Source organism: Sebastes umbrosus, chromosome 8 (genome assembly GCF_015220745.1).
Source record: "Sebastes umbrosus isolate fSebUmb1 chromosome 8, fSebUmb1.pri, whole genome shotgun sequence".
Taxonomy (NCBI): Eukaryota; Metazoa; Chordata; class Actinopteri; order Perciformes; family Sebastidae; genus Sebastes; species Sebastes umbrosus.
Genome location: NC_051276.1, coordinates 28,291,572 through 28,317,862, shown reverse-complemented (window position 1 = coordinate 28,317,862; position 26,291 = coordinate 28,291,572). Strand labels below are relative to the sequence as shown.

General features: G+C 40.0%; 1 protein-coding gene across 1 annotated transcript; it reads left to right on the top strand.

The window, feature by feature from the left end:
- Positions 1–2,042: 2,042 nt before the first annotated feature.
- Positions 2,043–3,563, top strand: LOC119493151 (gamma-crystallin M2-like). The gene is made up of 3 exons (XM_037778268.1): positions 2,043–2,168; positions 2,893–3,135; positions 3,248–3,563. The coding sequence occupies exons 1-3, from the start codon at positions 2,136–2,138 to the stop codon at positions 3,524–3,526; spliced, it is 555 nt and encodes a 184-aa protein (XP_037634196.1). The 5' UTR covers positions 2,043–2,135; the 3' UTR covers positions 3,527–3,563.
- Positions 3,564–26,291: the final 22,728 nt, after the last annotated feature.

Genomic DNA, 26,291 nt, shown 5'->3' with positions numbered 1-26,291 from the left:
TTCTCGTAATGTTACAACTTTTTTTCTTGAAATAGTATGACTTTATTCTCATTAAATTACGACTTTTTTTCTTGTAATATTATGATTTTATTTTCGAAATCTCAGATTTTTTTCCCCTTATGTGGCCCTAATACTCTGTCGTAAAATACAGTTTGATGTCATGTGTTTTTTGTACATTAATAGAGGAGAAATAACATTTGCAAAGTATTTCAGCATATCATATCGTACATTGCATCCACCTTAAAAAATTATATATATCTGGCAACAAAAGTGCTGTAATGTTTAGCTGAAACATGCACGTCAGTATCACATTTATCAAGGCATTGTTATTATCAGTATGAAGTGTAATATACAGTATAGGATCATTGTTACCCGGTTTGTATGTTAATACTACACATTACATTTGTTATGCTTTTCTATTATCCCTTTCTTATGCATGCAAATCCTGGATCATTGTGTGATTACTGTATAAAACAATCTATTATGGAAATGTCCAATAAACTATTGTAAATATGAGGTTATAATTATGTACAAAACTGAACAGGACAATGTTTGTCCCTGTCTGTAACCATGTCTCTGGCATCCAACTAGTTTCCTACGTGACTGTTTAAATAAATTAAATAAACGTTGGCTGTTAAACGTTTTGTTAATAGATGTTATTAGACAAAAGGTGTATATGTACCAATATCTTGAGCAGAAAGGCAGTTAGGTTTTATAAATTATGTTTATAATAAGTGACTTGAGCGGTCAGGTTTCTTTATAGATCAACATATCATCCTTCATTATCTTCATCTAAAAACAAAGAAAATATAAAGACAAAAATGTAAAAGTTGAGTGATGTTGATTCCTACAATAAACAAAAGGTACCTAGAAACTGAACTGTAAAATAATAATAATAATAATAATACATTTAAAAAAGCATGTAAAAAGGGTCTGATACATATTTTGTATATTAAAAACACATAGAAACTAAGGTAGTATATTATCTGCTATACCCCTATCTAATTAGATCTAAAGTTCATTTCCACAAAATAAAACATTAAAAAAATGTTTTACCTAACTTATTCTTAATATTTGTTTTCTCATTTAATGTTTAATATTGTCACATGCTTTGACAGGCACAGTGGGATTTTTACAATGGACATATTTCTAAATAAATCAGGAACATTGTGACATCTACTGAAACATCAGCCTTGTACTTAAATAATTATATTAAATAATATCTTTTGTAACTTACATTTTAGTTTTGCAAAATGCATATTAATATAAGTGACAAAAGTTTAGCCTTTTTAGCAAAAAATAAATATTTATGTTTCTTAAGTAGTCTGAGTAATGTTAAGAGATGTAAGCAGCATGATATAAAAATACAGACGTCTATTATTTTTGAGTAAACATTTTAATTTCCTTTTTTTTCCATTTTTTAATTTCCATTTCTTCGTTCTCTCACTTTTTCAATTATGTTTTTATATATTTAAATATCACCTCATTACTGTTTTATTTACATATATCACTGGTGTAATACAATCAACCTCAAAATAACTTACAACACAACATTTTTTTGTGCACTAAAATACATATTTATCATATAAAGGTGTTGCTGTTTGTCATATATAACTCTTTTTGCCATGTTTAACTTAAAGAATATTATTATTACTATGCTTTTATATGTCTGTCACTGGCTTATCATTACAAAACTGAACATAAAAAAACTTTCCACATGCACTACGAGCTAAATTCTGTGACTTTGCAAATGACACACAATGTGTCAGGAACAAAAAAAACAACAGGAAAAAAAAAATTGCTGTTGCTGACAAAACAACATGTCACAATGAATAAACAATGTCAAGGTTTGACCTCTGATTGTTAAGCTCTTCACCCTTTCTGTGACCCCCGCGCTGTGCGAGAAAGCATTTCTGAGCCCGCCAGCCCCTGGAAATGTGGACAATCCCTCCATATTCTGTGCATTTCTATGGCGCTGTTTGGCACCCATGCTTGCTCAGGGGGTTTAGACAAAAGGGCCAGTCAGTGGGTCAGATATAAAAGCTAAGGGTTAGATGAAGTAGGGTACAGTTCGGTGCAAGAGCAGCAGCAGCAGTACCACCACCAGCAGCAGCAGCAGCCCTCTGACCAGCAAAATGACTTCCACTGGAATGAACATGATGAGCAAGGTAAGCTCTCTCTGGTAGTTTTCATTTTCATAATGTCACTAAAGTGCTGTTTTTGTCAGGGATACTTTAAAGCTGCTATAATCAATGTTTATTTTTAATTAATATTATTAATTGTATTAATGATTTACCAAACTGTGCAGTTCCCCTCAGCTCTACGAAGCTTTTTAGTGTCTTCGAGCTCATTGTTTTAGTTTTCGGGCCTAAACTTTACTGTTTTGGTTCACTCTCACAGCTCTTATAGGGTCATTTTTGGCCGCAGCAGGCAGCTGTTTTCACTGAAAATGCTCAAAAAACACTACCTGCCCAGCACTAAAGGGCAGACAGAGAAAGTTAGCAACCAGCTGATATAATATATTGAAGGATTTAGCAGGTTAAGAGCAAAATATTTCCCTCAAAAAGCTGTTGAAGACCATAAACAAAGATACAATAAGAGTAAATGTTGGACTTAGATTCACCAGATGGACCGAAACACAGCTCCAAATAAATGCTAATGTTGCTCCATATCTTTTGCATGTGTAAATAGGCTACTGGGTTGAGTTTACAGCTTATTTCTGCTGCCCCCAAGTGGCCAAAAAAACAGCACTACATCCAAACAAAGCTTGATTCACATTGAAAGTTTTTCCCATTTTCCCCTAAAAAAAAATAAATATGCAGCTTTAAACTTGAACACTGTGCCTCTCATAAACGTAACATGTGCTAACCAAAGACTTTCTCTCTCCCTCAGATCATCTTCTACGAGGACAGGAACTTCCAGGGTCGCAATTATGAGTGCATGAGCGACTGCCCCGACATGTCCTCCTACCTGAGCAGGTGCCACTCCTGCAGGGTGGAGAGAGGGTGCTTCATGGTGTACGACCGCAACAACTACATGGGCAACCAGTACTTCATGAGGAGGGGCGAGTACTCCGACTTCCAGAGCATGTTCAACATGAGCGAGACCATCAGGTCCTGCCGCATGATCCCCATGGTAAGATCTCACACCTGGCTACATTTACTGTAGATGACATCAGCCTCAAGCCTTACAGAGCTCATGCTGACAATATGAAATGAGTTAAACCCGCTCCTCTTCTGCACCACAGTACAGAGGAAACTACAGGATGAAGATCTACGAGAGGGAGAACTTCGGTGGTCAGATGCATGAGCTGATGGACGACTGCGACAACATCATGGACCGTTACCGCATGAACAACTGCATGTCCTGCAACGTGATGGACGGCCACTGGCTGATGTACGAGCAGGCCCAGTACAGAGGCAGGATGATGTACCTGAGGCCCGGCGAGTACAGGAACTTCATGAACATGGGCCAAAGCGGCATGAGGTTCATGAGCATGAAGCGCATCACCGACTCTTGCTATTAGACTCTCTTAGCACTGAATAAAACTGTCACAACCTAAACTGCTGGTGTGTTCAAGTCATTGTTTGTTCTGAGTACCCATACTTCACACAGTTTACACTACATCAGAGGCTGTAACTCACAGGGAATTCACAAAGAAAATGTCTGTAGACAAAGAAGAGAAGGTTTCTCATTTTCCACATTTATATTCAACAACTTCACAATCTCAAATCTCTTGGCAGATTTATGCTGGATTGTGGAATTGAACACAAAAACCTGCACAATCTACAGCAATCTAATACACTAGCACTGCAATGCACTATTTTATATTGAAGTGACTAATTTTGTTTTGTTTTGTTGAGACTACCGTGTCATTCATAACCTATGCATCATACCGTATAGCAGTGTTGTAGCGCTCGAGATCGGTCTTTTTGAAGGTCTCCGTCTTGTCTTGAACTCGACCACATTTTAACTCAGTCTCAGACAAAGAGGCCTCAGGTTTGTGTGCCTATGGTTCGCATGTTCCACATTTTATCATGCACTGGCCTGGTCTTGTTCTTGACTCAGTCTCGCCAGTGGGCTACATCCGGGTCTGTAAAGTGAAGCCAATGCTGAAGTGCCTTAAACTTGCATTCTTTCTAATAGCCAGAAGGGGGCGACTCCTCACGATACGCAGAATGTCCTGACCTGCTCACTGACTAAAGTCCAGTCAGAGCTGTCAGGTGATCAGGTGGTGTCATGAGGACTTTCTATAGCTGGTTGGTGGTTTTGCCCTTTCTGGCTGTCTCCAGGCCTTGCACCAGTACTCTCCACACTCCCCAGACCTGCCATCCTCGAACCATCCACTAGATGCCCTCAAACTTTCTTACTCGCCCTGGTCACCTGACATCCCTTCCCATCTACACACCTGTTCCCACTTTCCCCTCACCAGTTTTTAATCCGCCCTTTTTCCATACACTCCTTGTCAGTTCGTTGAAATCTGTGTGTTGTAAAGTTGCTATGTGCATATGTCTAATTCAGTAAGTGTTCCAGCTACTTTGCCTGCATGTCTGTTACCTGCATCACCTCACACACAGGTGGTAGTTTTCTAACTGTGCGTAGATCTTCTTCTTCTTCTTCTTCTTAGATCAGATGCAGTAAAAATAAGGACTGTACATTTAGAGCGAGTGTCAGAAGTGTGAAGGTAGATTTCCATGTGTTCTGTGAAGCCTTTGATTTGCAGCTGAGAAGTAGTGATGCATACTGCTGCCTCCGTCTTATAAAATAAGGCCTAATTGTGTCAGCTGAAATCGTTGCACTGAGCTGGAGGAAGTTTAGTCTAACTCTGATTGGAATTCAAACCGTTGTGTCTACAGTCTCGCATAGTAAACTTGGACATTGTCCCATAAATACTGGACCAGCTGAGATTCTCTGATTATATTAACGCTGCTCCAGTTTGGCTTCAGAGTTGTGATGAGATGTAAATATTGTCTTTGGAGCGTCTGGGTTTGTTTCTCCTCGACTGCGTGTTTCCTTCAGTCCTGTTTCTATTAGGAAGACAATAACAGAGCGGTGACACAGGTAAACACAAGAGTCTGGTCTTTTTTCACTGAAATTAAATACTACACATGGTAACAATATGCAAATGGAAAAGAACTGTTAAGGTAAGATTTCTATTTTTTTCAAATGAACATTTAGCCATACTAGCGATGTAGCTCTAGGGATGGCAATGTCTGTCTGTAAATCAGTCCACCACTTTGGTCCAGACTGAAATATTGGATGGATTGAAACTATATGTACAGATATGCATGGTGCCCCGAGGATGATTGTAATACCTTTGGTGATCCTGTGACTCTCCATCCTAGCGCCATCATCAGGTCAAAATTTTAATTTGTCTAATACTTGTTTATGGCTAAATACCTGCAAAGCTAATGGCATTCCCATCAGCCTCAGCTGTACTTTGTTTTCAAGGGACAGTGTGTAGGATTTGGCAGCATCTAGTGGTTGCAGATTACAACCAACTGAGTACTCCTCTGATCACTCATCCCTTTCCAGGATGGCGGTAACGTGGTGGTAACGCCGTTCGTCTTGCTCAGAGGCCATCCTTACCATAATAACACTACTGCGGAAGTCAGACGGCAGCTGGCGGTACCATGGTTTTGCACTCTGCAGCTACGGCAGTTTCACAAAGCGTGTCGCAGAACTACGGTGGCCTTCAGGTAACGTATAAATGCAAAAGGCTCTCTCTAGAGCCAGTGTTTGGTTTGTCTGTTCTGGGTAGAAACATGGCAGACTCTGTGAAGAGGACCCGCTCCCTATGTACATATGAAGGGCTCATTCTAAGCTAACGAAAACACAACGATTCTTAGTTTCAGGTGATTAAACACTAATGAAAACATAGTTATGAATATTATATTACATTACTGCTCCCCCCAAATGTTACACACTGTTCTAAACTTTTATTAAAAAATATATATAAATAGAAAAGATATATGTATAAATCACTGCTTATCTCCAACAAGATTGGGACACATACTTAGACGTATAGTTTTTTGTTACACGCCTCAGAGGAGGATATTAGAGGCACAAGCCTCTCTATCTTTCTTTCTTTCTCACTCTTTCTTTCTCTTCTTCCTCAAGAGAACGGCCAATCCAGCGAGCGAGCGGGGAATCGATGCCCTGATACAAGATTCAGCCTAATGAGGATCAGAAACATCTTAATAAAGACCCATAATCCACCACTTAATCCCTCATTACAGAATCATCTGCATTCACTGGTCCTGCTCCATACCGCCGCAGTGCTGGCACATTTAGGCCCATTGTTCTACCTCGCCTCATCTTTCACCCAGGGCTACGTCTCCCTTTGTCTCCCCTCGGTGTCAGTTATATTTGATCCGCTCTCATTAGACTTTCAGACGAGATGAGCAGAAGGGCCTGAAAATAGTGCTTTTGTGTGCACTTCTATGCTATCTCCTGACTGAAATGGAAAATGAGACATATGCTTAATGAGGAGGAGATGGACTGGGACCTGCCGTCCGACAGGGAGAGATAGGAAACGTATTGTGTGACCGATACTGTGGAAGGGCACACTTTCCAGGCAACGTCCCTGTCAGTGATTACAGACTTATTATAGAGTGTGGAAATTACTAAAAAATAAAAGTGGGACAGATGGATTAAAGTTTAATGCTGAGCCTCGGAAAGATTCAGAGTCTCTGTTTTAGTTTAGTGCAGCATTAACACAAAAGTTGGGGAAGTTTACCCAAGTTTAAAAAAAAAGTATTATCTGACCATATATCCTTGATGGGCCAGAGAATAATCTACCAACCTTCTCATCATAAATCTATTTCTCTGGTCTTTGTATTATGTTTGCTCACAATCCCTTAAAGGAACAGTTTGTTTAGGGATCTATTAGCAGAAATGTAATAACTAATATTCATAACTATGTTTTCATTAGTGTGTAATCACCTGAAACTAAGAATCGTTGTGTTTCGTTAGCTTAGAATGAGCCCTTCATATCTACATACGGAGAAGGTCCTCTTCACTGAGTCCGCCATGTTGCCTCACCATGTTTCTACCCAGAATGGACAAACCAAACTTGAGAGAGAGCCTTTCACGTTTTTACGTCACCTGAACGCCACCGTAGTTCTCTGGCACGCTTGTGAAACTGCAGTAACGTGAGCTGCAGAGTGCAAAACCGTGGTACCAACACATTCTCACTCCCAACTCATGAAATACTTGGTCAGTGTCCCTCGACATCAGAGACCGATGCACGGGGTTACCCCTCTTGCGTTACTTTTGGACGTGGCGTGTCAATATATGCTCATTACATGCAAAGTGTCTTTCAAAATAAACTTTTCGTTTTTACAGGAAGTTAAGTTTAGGCAACACAACCACTTCGGTAGGGTTAGGAAACGGTCGGGGTTGACGTTAACCTCAACGACTCACGCGACTCACGTGGCTGACGATATTAACGAGTCAAGTATCTAACGACTCACGTTACAAAACAAGTCAACATTACTTACCTTCCCTCCCGCACGCTCTTAGCAAACTCTCACTCTATTAATACTATGTCACTTGCTCCGCCTACTTAACACCGTGGGTGGGTTTATGTTGGAGTTAGTTGAAAGCCCGGTTTTGTCACATACTGTTGGTAAAGGGGGCCTCCGTGCGTCGGTTTCCAACGCTGGTATTTGACGAGTTGGGAGTACCACCGGGTTGGTGGTACCGCCAGCCGTTGTCTGACTTCCGTTGCTCCTAAAGTAGTGTTATTATGGTAAGAATGGCCTCTGAGCGAGGCGAACGGCGTTACCACGGTTTTGCACTCAGCGGCTCATGTTACCGCAGTCTTGGGAGGAGTGAGCTGAGGGATACTCAGTTGGTTGCAATCTGCAACCCCACCTCTAGATATCACCAAACCCTACACACTGTAGCTTTAATTTCTTGAGCTTCTACCTCGTGTTCTTTTATATCCATCAGTAAAGCAGCATATGAGTCCTGTCGATGGGAATAACTAAAATCAAGATGCCAAGTGAAATTAGCCCCATCCAGACACACTCCAATTTAGACTAACGAAGGGGGTTGATATAGAATTATATGTTGAGAGAGAGGAGGGGAAATCTTTTTTCCTTTAGCTGTGAGATGATCCTCGTGAGGGTTGGATAATTAGCCCCATGAAGGTGTGGAGAAGGCGGATTCTTTAACCCACACTACCCCTCCCTCTTCATTACTCTGTGTGTTGAGGTGAGTAGGAGGTGGAGAGGGATAAAACAAAACAAATAAAACTCATTAAAGGTACCCGCGTGGCTACAAATCCCCCCCTCTGCAGCGTGCTAACACAACCACAGACATCATTAGCTCCGGTCAAAGCAGCCATCGTTATTCTGCCTGGATATGAACGCAGATCAAAGCCCGCTACAGTTCACCATCTGTTAACCCGAGGCAGGATTCTCAAAATCAGAGCTCCCTTTTTGGCAGGTTTCCATTTTTTCCCTCCCTGATCTCAGCCGAGCAGAGACCCAGAAAATCACTCTACATAGCACGAGCAAATCTTGAGATGAAAAAGCTTAAGTGATTTCTCCAATGATGCACCCTTGGCAGTTTTCTTGTTGTGAAGAATGAGAGTTAATATTTGATGCTGCAAAATAGATGAGGGTTCTTTTGTAGTTCTTGTAAAAGAAGTTGGGTAAATCCTAAAGGGAAGTTGTTTTTATGTACAATGACAACTTCAAGCATCAAGAGGCCGGATTTCTTAAGGGTGTTCCCAGCTGTCAAACATCACTGAAGTATTGTAAAAATGAATTGCCTCTGCTGTGACAACCTTATCCACCATATTAAATGCTCAAATACTGTGGACCTTGTTATCATTTAAACTGCTGGACTAGACAAACATGTCCTAACAGTTTACCAGTTTAACGAGTGAAACAGTGAGTCACAGCGGCTGAATCCTCCCCAGAGGTGATGTTTTGCTCCAACATGCTGGGTGTAATCCACACCAATCTCATGCCTCATTTCACACACATTTGCATCAGTGATCCTCTGGGTCTCATCCCCCATGACCCCGCTGATCTCACATGTCTCATAAAGGCGGTGTTATTTTTCTCCTCAGATATGATGGCCCCTGACAACTTGATCTCATCTGTGCAAATTACCCCATTTACATCCCACATTTCCCTCCTGCTCTCACAGACAGACCTGTTTACATTAAGCAGAAACAGAGGCAGGTGCAGGGGTTTTCTCCTCGGGGCAGCTCACAGCTGTGTCGAGTGTAACTGCTATCAGACGGAGATGTGCATGTGCCAACAAACACAGTGTACTAATCACACATGATAGCATCTGCAGCCAACAGACAGCGAGCACACGTTACAGGCCTCAGGCACAAGACTGCAGCCAGCCGTGACCACAGCAGGCACATAAAAACACACACAGGTCAGGCCAAGCGCAACAAAAATGGGATTAAACATGCAGACATACCACTGTCAACCGCTTAGATTAAGGTTGCTCCATTTATTATGAAGAAGAGATTTAAGTACACAAACAGATGAGAGTTTGGCAACTGTGACAGTACTGAGATTATTTAAGTAAAATAGTGGCGGGGAGGTCATGTGGTTCAGTTTGGCAGCACCTGGAAGTTGCTCGACATCCTCTCAGATCTTCATATGTGTTTACAATTTATCCTGATTTTACGTATTGTAATTTAGCTATTTTGGTCTATTCTGCATTCACACAACATCTGGAGGAGAGATCCCCCCTCAGTTGCTTGTTTTTTCCATTTGTTTACCCACATTAAAGTATTTTTGGGGGAGATTTTCTTTGTCCGATCAAGGGTCTAAGGATTTAGAGTGTCATATGTTGTACAGATTGTAAAGCCCCTTGAGGCGTATTTGTGATTTGTGATGTTGGGCTTATACGTATATAAATAATATTGACTTGACTTCACTTAAAAGCGTGAGTGGAAGTAACAAATTACATCTTGTTAGTGTAACAGTCTTTTTTTTATTTGTAGGCCTACTTTTAAGTATTTTTTAAAAAAATAGTAATTTTACTTTATTTAATTTTTGTTTTTACTTAATTTGACGTAGCCTACTTTATATCTAAAGTATTGTAGCTATATTTCAAGTGGCATCCCTTGCAGAATAAGAACAAAAGTCACATGGTAAAGTCCTGATAAACATGTGTGAGAATGGAACAAAATCATGGTTTCAATGCACCACCCAGGTCAGCACGCTCAGTGAACCAAATCAAACACACCAAGGATGTTTGTTACCTGAACAGGTGCATGCTGGGTCTGGCTAACATGCTCATAATAGTGATCCTTCAGGTGACTTCTGCATTCACTGAGACAACTTTTACCTTCAGTGAGGTGAACTTTGAGGAGGGCAGTGGGACAGAGAGGCTGATTGGACTGTTAATGAATGAACAAACAGAGAAGTTGAACCTGGAGCAGATTGTTGAGGACTCACTGAAGGCCTCAGACAGGTGAGTACAACAATATACTAATTTAAATCTGACAAGAACATCAATAGTCTGTGCAACATTGTGTAAAATCTGTGCAGCCTCTCCTTTGCTGTGTGGTTGCAGCTGCTGTTTTGTTTATGCATCTCAGTGTGTTGTTGGTTTTGCTGATATTTTATTCCGCTGTTGATTCTATGAGAAGTGTCAGAATATTTAATGTATGTGGATCCGCTTTGGTATTCATAGTTTTTATCTGTCACTTTTGTTTAATTGTCTGAGTTTTGTCTCTTTTGTAGTTAATTATTGTGAAGCTACACTGCATATTTTATAATTGATCAGTTGTATGCAAAGGATGATAAGTGCCCGTCTATAGAAATTGAATTTATTGTTGGTTTGTACAAACAGTAAGGGCTCATGTTGCTTGTTGTCCCCCAGGAAGGAATTTGCCCAAAAACATTTGGCCATTTATTGTTTTGTATTTGAAATCTTAATCTCCAAAACAGCTTTAGTTATTGAATAAATTAGGGCATTATTATTATTATTATTATTATTATTATTATTATTATTATTATTATTATTATTATTATTTTAATTAAATATCTTTATGATTGATCAATTAATCCCTTGGTCAATGAAATTTCAGAAAATAGTGAAATAAATCACAATTTCTCACAATTACAATTTCATAAAGCCTCACATGATATCTTCAGATGTTTTATTTTGTCCATAACCCACAACTATTCACTTTACTGTCACATAAGACAATGAAAAGCAGCAAAGTCTCACGTTTAAGAAGCTGAAACCAGAGAAATTTGGGAATTTTTGATTGAAAAGTGACAAATGATTAATCAGTTATCAAAAACATTTGCCAATTAATTTTTTAATACTAATGAATTAATCAACGAATTGTTTCAGCTCTAGAAATAAATGTATTGGATAAGTATAAATTTGTATAAAATGAAAATACTGAAGTAACGTTCAGGTACCTACTGAAGTGAAGTACTTGTACTTAGTGTTATCACAATACTGGAATTTCTAACTTCGATACAATACCTTGAAAAATATCGATATTCAATACCATTTTCGATTCCTCGTGGAAAAATTGACATTGAGATCATAACATTTTAGATTTTTATTAAAAGATAAATAGTGGTGTGTGTGTCAACTGGCTGTCGAAGAGAAGAGAGAGCAGAAAGCTCAGTGGGTATCCGTGTATCGATACTGCGGAAAATACGTTTTGAAACCGTTTCAAATATTCATTTTTGATAAATATTGATATTTTGACAACACTACTTGTACTGGAGTTTGGATAATATTTTGCTCTTTTCTTGGCTTTGATAGCAGTCTGACCTCGTAACTCTGCTCAGACTAACCTCAAGTTTTCGTTACAATCGCACCCCAACACCAGACGTACGGTCTCCTCCCTCCTGCTGCTTCCTGTGTTTCACTGAACTATCTCCTCCTCTTGTTTCCAGCCATCACTGATAATAACTCTGTATAGGAGGAATGTGGGCTCTGGCGCTGCGTGTTTCCCTCTGTGTGTTTTTCCTCGCCGGCTTCTCCCCCGTGTTTGTTGCAGTTGGAAGTCTGGTGAAAAAGAAACAAAGACTGAAATGCAGGCGGCTCGTAGCACCAGATACCCAGGAAGTGGTGAACAGAGAGTGGATGTGGCAGTAATGGGAGAGAGTCGGGCCTTTTGTGTCCCATTGTCCCCCCAACACACACACACTCACACACTGACCCTGCACTGGTCAGCGGTAGTGGGGTCAGACACTGACCCTCTGACCTCTGACCTTTGACCTTGTAATGGAGTGGCAGGTCAAGTGTGGTTATCAGCACCAACAGGGATAAACACTAACAACATAACACTGCTGGCTACGACAACATATGAGGAATGTTTCTAAATACAGTTAGAGGTTAAATTTTTCATTTCTCATGAATGAAATGAGTTTTCTGCTGAGATATTTCAGACTTTGTTCTGGACTTAGATAGATAGGTAGGGAGGGAGGTAGAAAGGTAGCTAGATAGATAGATTGATAGGTGGGTAGATAGGTAGGTTGATAGGTAGCTAGATAGGTAGGTAGGTAGATAGATAGATAGATAGATAGATAGATAGATAGATAGATAGATAGGTAGATAGATAGGTAGCTAGATAGGTAGGTAGGTAGGTGGATGGATAGATGATAGATAGATATATTCTCATTATTGACATTATTTGAAAATGTGACTTTGCTCAAGAACACTTACTTTTGTGTTTTGCAGTATTTATTATTCTGTCTGTTATCGTTCTATTACTGAACTTTATCACCTTTATTTCCGAGACGTATCAGTGTCCACTCAAATGAGGAACTGAAGTTGAGGGAACTCTTTATGACCTGTGAGTCTGCTTCAGTGGATTAACCTCTGACCTTTGCCACATTATCCACTTAGCAAGTTGAGAAGGTAAACACGTTGAACACCAGGAGCTGAGTTCACTCGCTGATAAAGCGTCTCTGTTTTAGAAATGTTTATCCACACATAGTGGAACCAGATATTCTCTTTATTTTCCATTGATACTAGGGGAATTTTCAAATCGCAGGAAGAACAATATTTGTTAACGGCAAAACGTGTGTCGAAATAGCATTTTAAATGACATATTGTGGTGCTGCAGAGATGTCCTGGCCTCCACATTATATTCTACAGACTTAAGAAAACATCTTTGTTATTGGTACCATAATCATTTTAATATGTTTTTCAATAAAAATTAATTAGATATTTTTTCAAAATCGTTCAGCCCTAATTAACACTGCATCTTTTTCACAATAGAGAGCCCAAACTAGGAGTTAAGTGTGCTTTAGTGTCCTGATATTCCCTTTAAGTGGCACTTTAGATATAGAAGGCCTTCTGTGCTCAGGCTCTTGATTTATATGTGAAAGATCCGCCTTAACCAATAAATCTACAGCCGGGCTCTGTGTCAGAGGCTGCTGATTCGTCCTCAGGCAGTTCTGGTGTGAAGGCGCTGATGAGGCCCTTATGACCCTTATGACCTCTGACCTCTGTCCTTAGCCTAGGCCTTTTAATATAACCCCAGCAGATCAGCTCCATATGGTGATCCAGAGAGGAGAGTAATTTAATTACACGTCCCCCAACACCTAACTCAGTTGAACGTACCAAACTTTATGAAGATGAGCAAAGGAGTTATTAACTTTACTGTAAATTATAGAGTTCATGTGTAACATTGTCTTTTCTTTCTTTGAAGCTTGGTTAAATCACTTTCTTATAGTGTTAAAGCACAGTAATCAAGTGGAAACGAAGGCTTAAATTGTGGCTTTTGTGCCATTAAAAACATGTTATCCACTGTATCTGCGCCCTCAGTGATACACTGACAGATTATCAGTATCTGTGGAGGTGTGGTGGCGTGGGCCACGATGTTGACACAGCTGCAGTCTGGGTGTAAACGTCGTGTCCAGGATGCACCTCGCTGCTGCCTGCCAGGCCAGCGGCTTCACGAAAACACAAAGACTGGAAAGATTTCATCCCACCCCGATGTGTGAAACCAGTCTGGGAAACATTCTTTGACCTGAAAAGGAAAATGTCTTTATTATGAGTAAATGCGATATTTTGTTATACTTGGAACGCTGTTCATATGATTTGAAAAACAACTTTTTGCTCTGCTGATATAAATCATTATATACTGCAGTTTTTATTGTAGATAAACAGCACAGGGGTGGAAAGTGCTGCACTCAAGTAGACTTTCTTTTTACGCTACTTCATACTTGTACTCCACTACATTTCATAGTATAAATATTGTACTTTTTATATCATTACATTCATCTTACAGCTGTAGTTACTACACACTAGAAATCCCTCAGTCAGAATTGATCCAATTTGGGCAATGGGGTTGTTTTGACCCAGTTTTAGTGTTTTTATTTTACTGCTGTTTAGCCAAACTAGGATATGATATGTTATAATCTACTCTAGCTCTTAGAGGTGTTGCGATATACTTGTATTGACAATAACCGTGATATACAAAAAAAAAATATTGATATGTCAATGATACAAATGATAATATTGTGTAATGATCCAGCACCTCTTTAAATTCCGTTTCTTTACGTTCTCACTTTGTCTCCCTCCCACAATGCCCCACACTCTAATGAGTGTAATTAATCTGCCAAAAAAGAGACAAAATACACAGTAAACAAAGTTAAAGATTGAATTTGACTGATAGCAATATTATTATATATATTTTTAAAAATGTTCTATAGATATTGCGATAATATCATGAATTCTTTAGGCCACTATAATCGTGTAGTGAAAATCTGACACTGTGACAGCCATACTTGCTCTTTTGAAACCTACAAGTCACTATTTGTTACTGATTTTTAAATTTGTTTCAGTTTTAAAGTAGAACTTGAGCTTGTTTGGGTCCAAAAAAAACCATTTTATTTTGGGTGAATAACCCAACAGTAATATGAGAAATAACACTAACAGTGGGGCAAAAAAAACCCATTGGTATAGAGGGTAAAATTAATATTGCGTCAGTGCTATATTAACCCAAACTGGGTTTATTTTAAACCCAGTGATTTTTATTGAGTAGTTACCTTTGAGATTAAGATTTTACATAAAAAACGTGGTATAATCTTATAAAATAAAACATATTGCTAAAGAATAATCCCATGGCTCTCAATCTTTCTTTCAGAGACATTTCCCTGATGGATCTTAACTTTTGCGTTTGGAGCATGTTGCTGATCATTTCTACTCTGATTTTGAATGCATGACTTGCATTGAAGTATTTTTATATTGTAGTACTTTAACTTAAGTAAAGCATCTGAGTACTTCTTCCACCACTGCAACAGCTGATGCGACTACTGATGCACATGAGAATCCAAGAGAGAAAGTTTATCCCTGGTCAGTTCAGTTCAGTATCTGTACCCGTCTGTGCCAGAAGGGGGCAGTGGTGCTGTTAATCTCACTCGTATCTCTGTTGATTCTCCAATTCTGCAGGGCACACTCACCAGATCTCTCTCACAAAGCCAAACATCTGAAACAAAACCTGACAAAGAAGACCAAACTCTGACCCTTTGTCGACAACAGATCTGAGACGCCGCTGGGATCTTTCTCTCTGCTCTGGTATCACAGTTTCAGTGACTGGTGAAGCCCTGCCCCGTGGGCAGAGAGGAAGACACCGTGGTGCAGATACCATACCACCCTTTGTCTCGTCCCTTTACCTTGTCCTCGAACTGTGCTAAGAGAGTCAGCTTTGTGAGAGTGTGGGGTGTTAATGTACGCAGGGACAATGGTATCAGATGGGCGCTCCGCGGGGACAAGTGTCCTGAGATCTATATTTAACACTGTATATCCCTGTGTTCTGTCTCAGAGGAGTGTAGGTTTTCTGTATTGTTGTGTGGGGGGCTGGTGAGGGAGAGGACATCCTCTCTTCTATAAAGTGTAACAGGTGCAGCAGGGACGGGGCGTCCCCAAGGACCAATAGGGAAGAGCTCTCTGGGTACGATGCACAGTTTACATGCCTGTGAATAGAATATCTGAGAGAGGATGCCTCATGACAATACAGTGTGAGCAGTGAGGTCGTGCAGCGGCGAAATATAGGTTATGTCTGAAAACGACTCCCTGATGTGCTGCAAATAGAGATGCAACATTTTTCATAGTAATTTATTAATTTATCAAGAAGGTGACAATTTCAAAAAAGTTCTTGCAGAAACTTTTGATCTGTGAAGGAAAAACAATAATCCCATGCACTGTCGACCACATGTACCCACTCTGTTAACAAGACTTTACCTGTTGAACATTTGAGGACCAAAACGTCCTCAATAAAGTGAGTACAGGTGATGACAGTGTGCAGGAAACTTTGATTTATGAAACAAAAGATAACAAACATTAGTTCTCTGTTTTATAAAATGATTGGGTTTTGGACTTGACTTAACAAGGAATTTCAAGACATCACCTTAAACTCTGGGAAAATGTGTTTTTTCCACAATTATTGTCTGACATTTTATAGACTGAATTATTAAATAACCAACGGATTATTTGATAATGAAAATACTGTAAATGTTAGTTGCAGCCCTGTTACAGTTTGATGTGACAGGTTGCACAAAATGATGTATAAATGACAATAAACTGCAAGGCACTTAGCGTGCAATTAAGAACGCCGGTCTGGCTGTACTGACTACATCCACGTAAATATGCTACGCTCAGAGCTGGTGACGTAGGATAAAAAGTGAGAAAGACTGATTATGGTGGATGTGAGGGGAGGTGGACCGGTGTTTTGTTTTTGTACGTGACATTAGTGGCGATTGTGACATGTTTTTTAGTGACGTTTGTAACGTCTTTTCCTCACTTAAACCTGCAGTAGGCAGAATGTTTTTGGCATCATTGGTGAAAAATAAGCTTTCAGCATATTGTAATTCAAGTACTCTGATAGAAAACTAGACGTCTGCACCTCATCATGGCTCTGTTTTTAGGCTTTAAAAAATCTTTGGCTGATCACAGGTCATTTCAGAGAGAGAGCGTTCCTATTGGCTGTGCTCCGGCTGGTGGGCGTTGCTTGGTATTTCCTCAACTGATCTCAACATGGCTGCCGGGTCACAAACCTTCTCATTTTACAGCTAAACATTACACTACAAGATGTTTCTGAAAACATTTGAGGAGAGAAATAGTCATTACAGTAACAGAATATTGATTGAACTGTGAAGTTTTTCCTAAACCTAACTTTGGAAGCTTTTGCGTCGGCCATCGGAGTTCTCCTATACGCTACACGGCAACCTCGCCACTAGATGCCACCAGATCCTACACGCTGCACCTTTGACGAGGTTTTCTATCACTCAAATTTCAAGTCAGATTAATTTATTGCAATCAAAAGCATATCCCCGGGATTTTAAATCTAATTTCTTTGAATAACCGTCTTTTCTCAAGGTCCAATCAATCGCTTCTTTCAAAGGAATCACACAGTCTTCATAAGCAGATGATGTAAACTCCAGAACAAGTGAGTAAAGGGACCTTGAGTGGAGATTAGTTTGCCAACTGCTGTTTCCAAGGTCAAGAACGAACCGTCAAGTTAAATCCTCTGACTCGATTACTGCAGTAGTACCTATATTTGTAATAGTCGCAGAAATCCCTGATCTGTATAAAAAATATCCATTTCCTAGCCCTTTATTACTGTAAATAGCATTGAAATCCATTTATATGTTTCTGAGTCTTGTTGCCAGATAAACTAACAAACAAGTAAAGGGAGTAATCGTCGGCCAAGAATCTGAGATCAAAGAACGGGATTAATAATGTCTTATTTATTCCATTCTTCCATCTCCTAGAAGCAGGACGTCTCTCCGGACCTGAAAGTATCCGTTTTACATGCCTTTGTCATTTTTCACAGAGGATCTGAAGTCACTTCCTGTTTGTTATTCCCGATTGCTATCATCCTGAATGGCCCGGCAGCTGTTTTCCAACAATCCAGGAAGTCCTTTCTTAATTTGTTTTGCCTCCATCACCTCCTCTCCTTTTTTTTCTAATTCCCAAAGAAAACCCAGCACAAAGCCATCAGGCACTTATCAGTCAGGGACTTTAAACATGTTTATTTACAGATCATCAGGGAGCTCGGGCAAGAGGCCTTAAAAGAAAGCTGCCTGCTGGTCTTCAAACCCGGAGATTTGGTCCCTCGGTGCGGCGTCAGGGGGGCCGCGCTCCCGCTGCCATGTTTGATGGCGTCGACAGCCACTCGCGGGGCTTCAAAGAGTACCGTGGCGGCTGCAGATGTGTGACTGCTCACAGGGTCCTAATCTGTTCAGAGGAGGGGGGATCCAATCCGGATCTTTTTCATCCAGCCGCACAGAGACAGGGCTTTTTCCAAGAGGCCTGCTGTAATACAGTGCATTAGTAAGATAAAGGCCGCTCCTCACAGCTGTCTCATGCTGACAGACTCTTGGAAAAACTGGCTCGGGGTGGATCTGGGAGGATCCTTTCCTCCTCTACGGCTGTATCTCTTCCACAGGTTTCTATCTTCGCAGCCTCACACTTCCTTTCAAACCCTTGAGCTTCTTTTTACCCATAAATCTCTCTTATCATTGTTATGATAAGGTCTCCTCATGGTGCTGGTTCATAACACTGTGCACTTAACTGCAAAGCCTCAGCCATTTTTTTTCCAATTTTTCTCAGGCACATGAATTACCAACCGCTACGAAACGTCACTCCCTTAAAACACCTCAACCTAAAGAAATGTGTTCAGTACGGCAGCCAGAGATGTCTTATCTGTTGACCTTGTTCCATCCAAAAATACATCCTTAAGTTTATATGAGGCTTCTGAGATAGACAAATCAAGTGCATATATATCAAAGTTAAAGTGATTTTAGTACAAAATTCCCTCTTTACATTATTTACTTTCCTCTTTAGAATGATTACAACCATAAAACCCCATTTCAGTGTTCATATGGACAACTGACCAGTCCTGACCATCTTAACCTATATCTTTTAATTTGAGATATTCTTTTTGGGGATACAAGAAGTCTCAAAAACTAAACTATGTTGCCCCCTCTTAGTCGACTAATCGGTCATTTTGCTCTTGGTCGTCTAAAGGCCCATACATCAAACCCGACATCAAAGAACTAGCAGCGATGAAGGCCGACCGTTGAGTCGCCTCACGTCTCCTTTGCTAGTCTGTATTCATCATTCAAAAAGGGAAACCGGAAGACCTAGGACGGCGGATATAAAAGCCGTTGTTATGATTTGTACATGAAACAAAGCAGCGTTTGCCGACCATTTTCACACCACTCTCACTCACCACTTGGCTTCATTCCAGATGGTCATGTAGTTGTGAAATATCCGTGTATTGGAGTGATCAGATGAGATGAAGATGAAAAATGGGAAGAGCCCTCTGTGTTTTTCCTCTTGACTTTAATCGTTGGCTTGCTTTCCTCACTTCTGTTTCTCTTCTCGTGCACCGACTCATTTAAGCCGAACAGCCAATCAGAGTGATTTCTCTCACCAACGAGCTCCGCTGCCGATTCAACATGCTGAATCGGCTGAAAAAACTCCAACATGGGCAGACTAGAGCCGAGGGTGCGGGACACAGCGCAAAAACTAGGCCGGCAGACGCTCACCGACGGCCCCAAACTGACGGCCGCCTTTAGTCGATCGATTTTTTTAATGCTTTTTTTCATGCTGAATGACTTATTTCCAAGAAACGTATGAGCACATCTCTGGTAAACACAAGATTTAAAGTGGTGCTTTTCTGTGATTCTTTGTGGAGAAACTCAGTTTTACAGATCTGTCGATTAACTCAACTAATTGATTCGTCGATTAAGAATTTCTTTGGTCGAGGACAACCCTAAACTAATCTCTAATTAACACATTAAGTACATTTTAAGAGGTCCGTGACATCCCTCTTCATTCCTACGTTTATTTGAACTATAATGACAAATCCTTTAATTATGAATTTAAGGTGTTATTAAGGTATATTTCAGGATCTCATAAGGCCAAAGCCATTGACAGCACCTTGATTATAATTAACTTAACTTGAATCAATTTATTTAACGAATTAAGTAGATTTTAAGGTCTCGTGACTTCCTCGTTAGTAATTAATTTACATCTTTATTAATCATAAAATCATAAATGGAAATGAGCAGTGTATTCAGTCTTGTAGTGACCGATACTTTTGCAGGATCGATTCCTCAGAGACGAGGAGACAACATCTCTTCCAAGTGGTCATGAGGGTAGAGTACTTGCTCCTGTCCAATGAGAGTCAGCGCTGGCTCTTGCATGTTGTGTTTGTATTTATAGAGTGAGGAAGGCAGAGTGATGGATTGAAGAGAGTAGACAGGCAGCAGACGAGCCAGAACAGAGAGAGCAGGACACCAGACCAGGGAGGAAGGGAAGTAGTAGAGATGAAGGGAGGGAGGGAGGCCGAGCCCCAGACGTCACATCTGCCACCACAACTCCCAAGGGGCCTCCAGGGCATGGGAACTTCTCTCGTCTCCACCCAACCCCCCCCTTGTCCTCCACGCTCCGACCAGTCCCTCCACTGGCCTGGGACCTGCTCTGCCTGGCTGGGACCCAGTTCTCCCACTCGTTTCCCTGAGATTCACACAGTCACAATACTGTTATTGCTTTTTATAGTCTTTTGCTTCCTTTCTGTCTTTGTCTCTACGTACCTCTACTTTTACAAGTCCCATCAACCACACTGGTGGTGATGATCTGCTCTCAGTATCATCTGTGCAGATGTCTGCTTCAGACGTGTGTTTTCATCCACACGTTCATGTGTATTTATGCATTTTCACACGTCTTTGCAACAGTTTTGATCTGACTCTGTACTCCACTGTACTGGATTTGAAATGAAACAATGACAACAACGTTAAAGGTACTCTATATGATATTCAGAGCATTAATATCAGAGCTGCAGTGATAAATCGATTAGTTGTCAACTATTAAATTAATCGTTAACTATTTTGATAATCAATTAATCGGTTTGAGGAATTTTTTACAAAAAAAAGTCAAAATTCTCTGGTTACAGCTTCTTAAATGTGAATATTTTCTGGTTTCTTTACTCCTCTATGACAGTAAACTGAATATATTTGAGTTGTGGACAAAACAAAACATTTAGACATCATCTTGGGCTTTGGGAAACACTAATCAACATTTTTTTTCAAAATTTTCTGATATTTTGTAGACCAAACAACTAATTGATTAATCGAGAAAATAATCAACAAATTAATGAAAATAATTCTTAGTTGCAGCCCTATTTAATATAGCAGCAAACAACTACCTAAATAAATTAATAAAATAAATTCACACACCAGATTCCCAAGAACACTGTTTTTATAATCATGCTTTTTATTATTTACTTAAGAAAAAAGACAACAACCTAAACCACAACAAATAAAATAATATATACATATAACAGATAGTAACTGTAAATTGAAAAACAAACTATTCAAAAACAAAGTAGAAGAGAAAAAAATGGTAGTAGTAATAATAAAATAAATAAATAAATAAAAAATATTTTTTTAAGTTATGAATATAAATAAATAAATAAACATTCACACACCAGATTCTCAAGAACAACACTGTTCACCCGATAGGAATATGATCACCTTAAAACACCCTTTTAAACTGAGAGTCAGCACTTGAAAAATCGATTCAAATAACCACATAGTCATTGAGAACCAAGACTATGAAAAACAAATACTAATACTAAAACTAAAACTATTAATTTTACAACATGTTATCTATAAGAGACCTGAGCAGAACTCCTCACTGGGAGCTGCTGGTTGAGTCTTAGTCACTCGCTCCGTCCAGAGCCAGCCGGCGATGTTGAGCTCTTAAGAGGGTGAACTCACACCTACCGTTCACTTTCTTTGGTCCAAACCACAGTGGAAAAGTTTGTTCCTGCATTTTTGAGACGAAATTAACATCTTAAGGCTGCTTGTTTTATAGACAGTTTTGGTAAGCTGCCATCCTGCAGGGAAAAATACTTTGGGTGGAGTTAAAGAGAGAAAAAGACTCTGTGACTGTTGCTTTGCATTATAGACTTGTGGTCTTTATTGTAATCTACAGTTTCTCTGGTGTTCACACCACTTAAAATACATGTAGAAACAATTGAATATAACCCGACTGCTGCCAAACTTTGTTCATGGTTATCATAGAAATTCCACTTATCTTGACTCCAAGTGTTTATTACGCAATGCTTTCTTAAAGGGACAGTGTGTAGGATTTGGCGGCATCTAGTGGTGTGGTTGCAGATTGCAACCAACTGAGTACCCCTCCGCTCACTCCTCCCTTTCCAAGACTTTGGTAACGTGAGCCACCGAGTGCAAAACCGTGGTAACAGCGTTCGCCTTGCTCAGAGGCCATCCATACCATAATACCACTACTTTAGGAGCAACAGAGGTCAGACGCCAGCTGGCGGTACCACGGTTTTGCACTCTGCGGCTCACGTTACCGCAGTTTCACAATGGTATCGGAGAACTACGGTGGCCTTCAGGTAACGTTATAACGTGAACAGCTCTCTCTAGAGCCAGTGTTTGGTTTGTCCGTTCTGGGCTACTGTAGAAACATGGCGGAGCAACATGGTGGACTCTGTGAAGAGGACCCGCTCCTTATGTAGATATGAAGGGCTCATTCTAAGCTAACAAAAACACAACGATTCTTAGTTTCAGGTGATTAATGAAAACATAGTTATGAATATTATATTCCATTTCTGCTAGTAGATCAACTGAAATATTACACATTGTTACTTTAAGTTATGTCAGAGGACTGCATTGTGCCCTTGTCCTTCAACATAAGAAGATTGTTTTCTGTATTAAGTTCACGTTACAAACAAACGGGAAAGTACTTCTTTAGAGACTCATGATTAAGTTTCTTGGTGCCACCAAATGGCGTCTTTCCAACTAAATCCAACAAAGTGAATGAATGCTCTCCACTTTTATACACAAACACGCTTGGTATGAATGTGCTCTAACGCTGTTAAACAAGGATTACACGGTTACACAAGATTTACATCAGTTGAAAACAAAGTGGTTATTTGTGTCACATTGTTGCGTTTACATCTCAGTTTTGACAGTCAAGGTTAACATGCCACATTATCTCCTCTCCCTTTGCGTGTCTGCAGTAATACAGCAGTTAAACCCCTGCCAGCTGTTAACAATGGCATGCTGTGTGTGTAAAGGACCTCTGTGAAGGCTGTGTGTGTGTGTGTGTGTGTGTGTGTGTGTGTGTGTGTGTGCATGCATGCGCAGCAGCTGTCTTACGTCTTGCAGCCAGTGGCCAAAACACAGCAGCCGGCTGCTCCCAAAGCTCATAGCAGCACGGCCGCCTTCACACGTTTACAGCTAACTGCTGCCATTCTTGTGGACCGTGTCAATATTATTACAACAATACGCGTTCCAGACTTCCCACTTAGGCCAAAAATATCCCTGAGTGTAATGTGGGCTGGATTTATTGAACATTTTCTACTACACATGCAACATTTTTAACCTTTTATCTTTTAAGAGTGCGTTCATCATGGATAAGTTATGAAAAAGTAGATATGATCAGCTTTCTGTACAGTCTTTGAATCTGTTAATCAAATACAATACCCGTGAGGAAATCAGTGAAAAGTGTCTATTGACATGCTAGCGACTTTATGAGACTGTTTATGAGGCTTTCAGCTAAATGGTAATGAATTACCTCCACTAAGTGTAATATCATCGATGTTTCTGACCACGGGTAACCACGACCTGATTTGGGTTCCCCAGGCAAACGGCGTCTTGCTTTACTTTTCACCCTCTCTAACTGGGAATGTTGGTATTGTTAGTGGTAGAAGAATAGGCTATTGAAAACCTTTTTTTTCCTGAAGTAAAACTATTTGCTATTAATAGTAAAAAATATTAATACCACACAGTAAAAGTCCTGCATTCAAATGTTTACTTCAAATGCAGAGTGAAAGAGAGGCATTATCAGCACAATGTACTTACATTTACTTAAGGTCTGTTCAAGGTGGAGCTTTCAATTCTAATAGGATGCTGTATAGTTTAATGAATAATAATTCATCATATTTTAATTGTTATATTTTGCAACCAGTAACATTTCTCTGTCAGGTAAATGTAGTACTAGCTAGAACGTTTTCCTCCGAAGTAGAAGTACACAGTAAGTAGTATACAGCTGAGTTGCATATTTTTTAAGTCCTTTGGGGGTCTTTTGTAACTTATTTCAGGGTACAATGACATATTTCAATATTTTTCATATCTATCCAAACATCTATCTATCTAACTTACGGTAAAGTCTGCCCCTGGTGTTGTTTCCCGTGCACCAGAGTGTACCTCACCGATGTTTCTGACTGTGATTAGCCACGACTCGGGTGTGTGATGCAGCTAAGTCATGGCAGATGTATTGCTGAGGACCCAAGGAAGTGCAGTGGCGAGTGTGAAGTTGTTTGTGAAGTTGTGAAGTGGTTCTCGAGAAAGCTGCAAGCAGCAACACCACAGGCCAGACATTCAACCTGTTCTGAGTGGGCACTGCACTAGTTAGTTTTAAAGCAGGAAAAGTTCTGCTGGTATTGGACAGATAGAACTTTGACCTTATGGTAGCTCTAGATGAAAAGTCAGGGGATCACCAAAATCATTAGGATTAATCATCTGAGAACAATGAATGTCTCCACAAAATTTCACATCAATCAAATGACCAGCCGTCCCTTAAGCCACGACGGAAGCATTGCTAAAAATAGATAACAATGTGAAATCAATAAAAAAAAATCTCGATTGATGCAATACAAAAATAAAAACTTTCTGTTCTTGTAAAAAAAGCTCACTGAAGTTGTCACTTGGAGGGGGGTGTGAACGAGATAAGGTCAACATGTCTGAGGTGTCGCTCACTCCTCCTCCTCCTCCTCCTCTTCCTCCTCTTTACAGCTAACTTGGCAACAACAGCTGATTTCATAAAAGTATAACGTTACTTCTTGGACCCACAACAAATTAACATCAAACAGATGACACATACTCGTCTCTGCTCAGGTTTCACAAAGCAGTCTTGTGTGACAGTCGACAGGATAAACACGCAGCGCCTCACATGCCAAAGTGTGGTTTGTTACAGTCACTCAACACATGTCTGAGAGTGGTTCAGTCTGTCAAACTTAAATCAGTTGCAAATAAAGCTTGACCTGTATGTGCACACAGATTCATGGAGTTTACATGAAGTGGGCGAAAATTGACGAACGGACAAATGTTATTTCTGTATAGTCTGAAATTATTGGCTCTTGTCAACCTGTCCCACCCATCTGGCAGATATAAGGTAAACCAGGGGTCTGTCTCACAAAGCAGGCTTCACTGAGTTGTCTGGATAACGGCTGAGTGAACCGCCCCAAGAAGTTAGTTTTACAGTATGTTTTTTGGAACTGGACTATGAACAAGACACATTATTATTATTAAAGTTACCAAATGTAAATTCAGGGTTCCAATCTTTCTGTTTTTAAGCACTAGAAAGTTCTACACTACAGCGCATTATACCTTTTTAAAAAGCTGATATGTAAGATTTAGTGGCATCTATGTCTGTACTGTAAAAACATGGTGGTGCAACATGGCAACATGTAGATATGAAGGCCTCATTCTAAGTTAACGAAAATACAACGATTCTTAGTTTCAGGTGATTATACACTAATGAAAACAGTTATGAATATTATATTACATTTCTACTAATAGATCCCCCAAAATGCTACACACTGTTCCTTTAAGTTCAGGAAAAATTAACTAGTGAGATGAGACGGATTATAATTGACAAAACAATTTCACCACAAGGTGAATTCAGTAGCCGTTCTGGAGCTTTCAATTGTATCACATGATTTCTCAGCAGGTTTTATAGTCTTCTTAAAGCTTCAGTAGGCGACACTTTTTTGGCATCATTGGGCAAAAAGTCCATAATAACTTTTCAGCATTTTGTAATTCAGGTGTTCTGAGAGATAACCAGACTTATGCACCTCCTCATGGCTCTGTTTTCAGCCTTTCAAAAATCTAGCCCGTGACGGAAGACTTTGACCAATCACAGGTCATTTCAGAGAGAGAGAGCGTTCCTATTGGCTGTGCTCCGGCTGGTGGGCGGTGCTTAGTATTTCCTCAACTGATCTCAACATGGCTGCCGGGTCACAAACTTTCTCATTTTACAGCTAAACAGTACACTACAAGATGATTCTGAAAACATTTCAGGAGAGAAATAGGCATTACAGTAACAGAATATTGATTCATATTTGATCAGCGCTGCCTAGTTTGACCGTTTGATTGGAGTTCGCGAATGATTGACAGCTGCTCAGAGACGGCAGGCTCCAGATCGGCTCTGATTGGTTGTTTTCCTTCGGTCTGTGAAATCTTGCAGATGCCATTAGGAGCAGCAGAGGACGCAGAGGCACATCA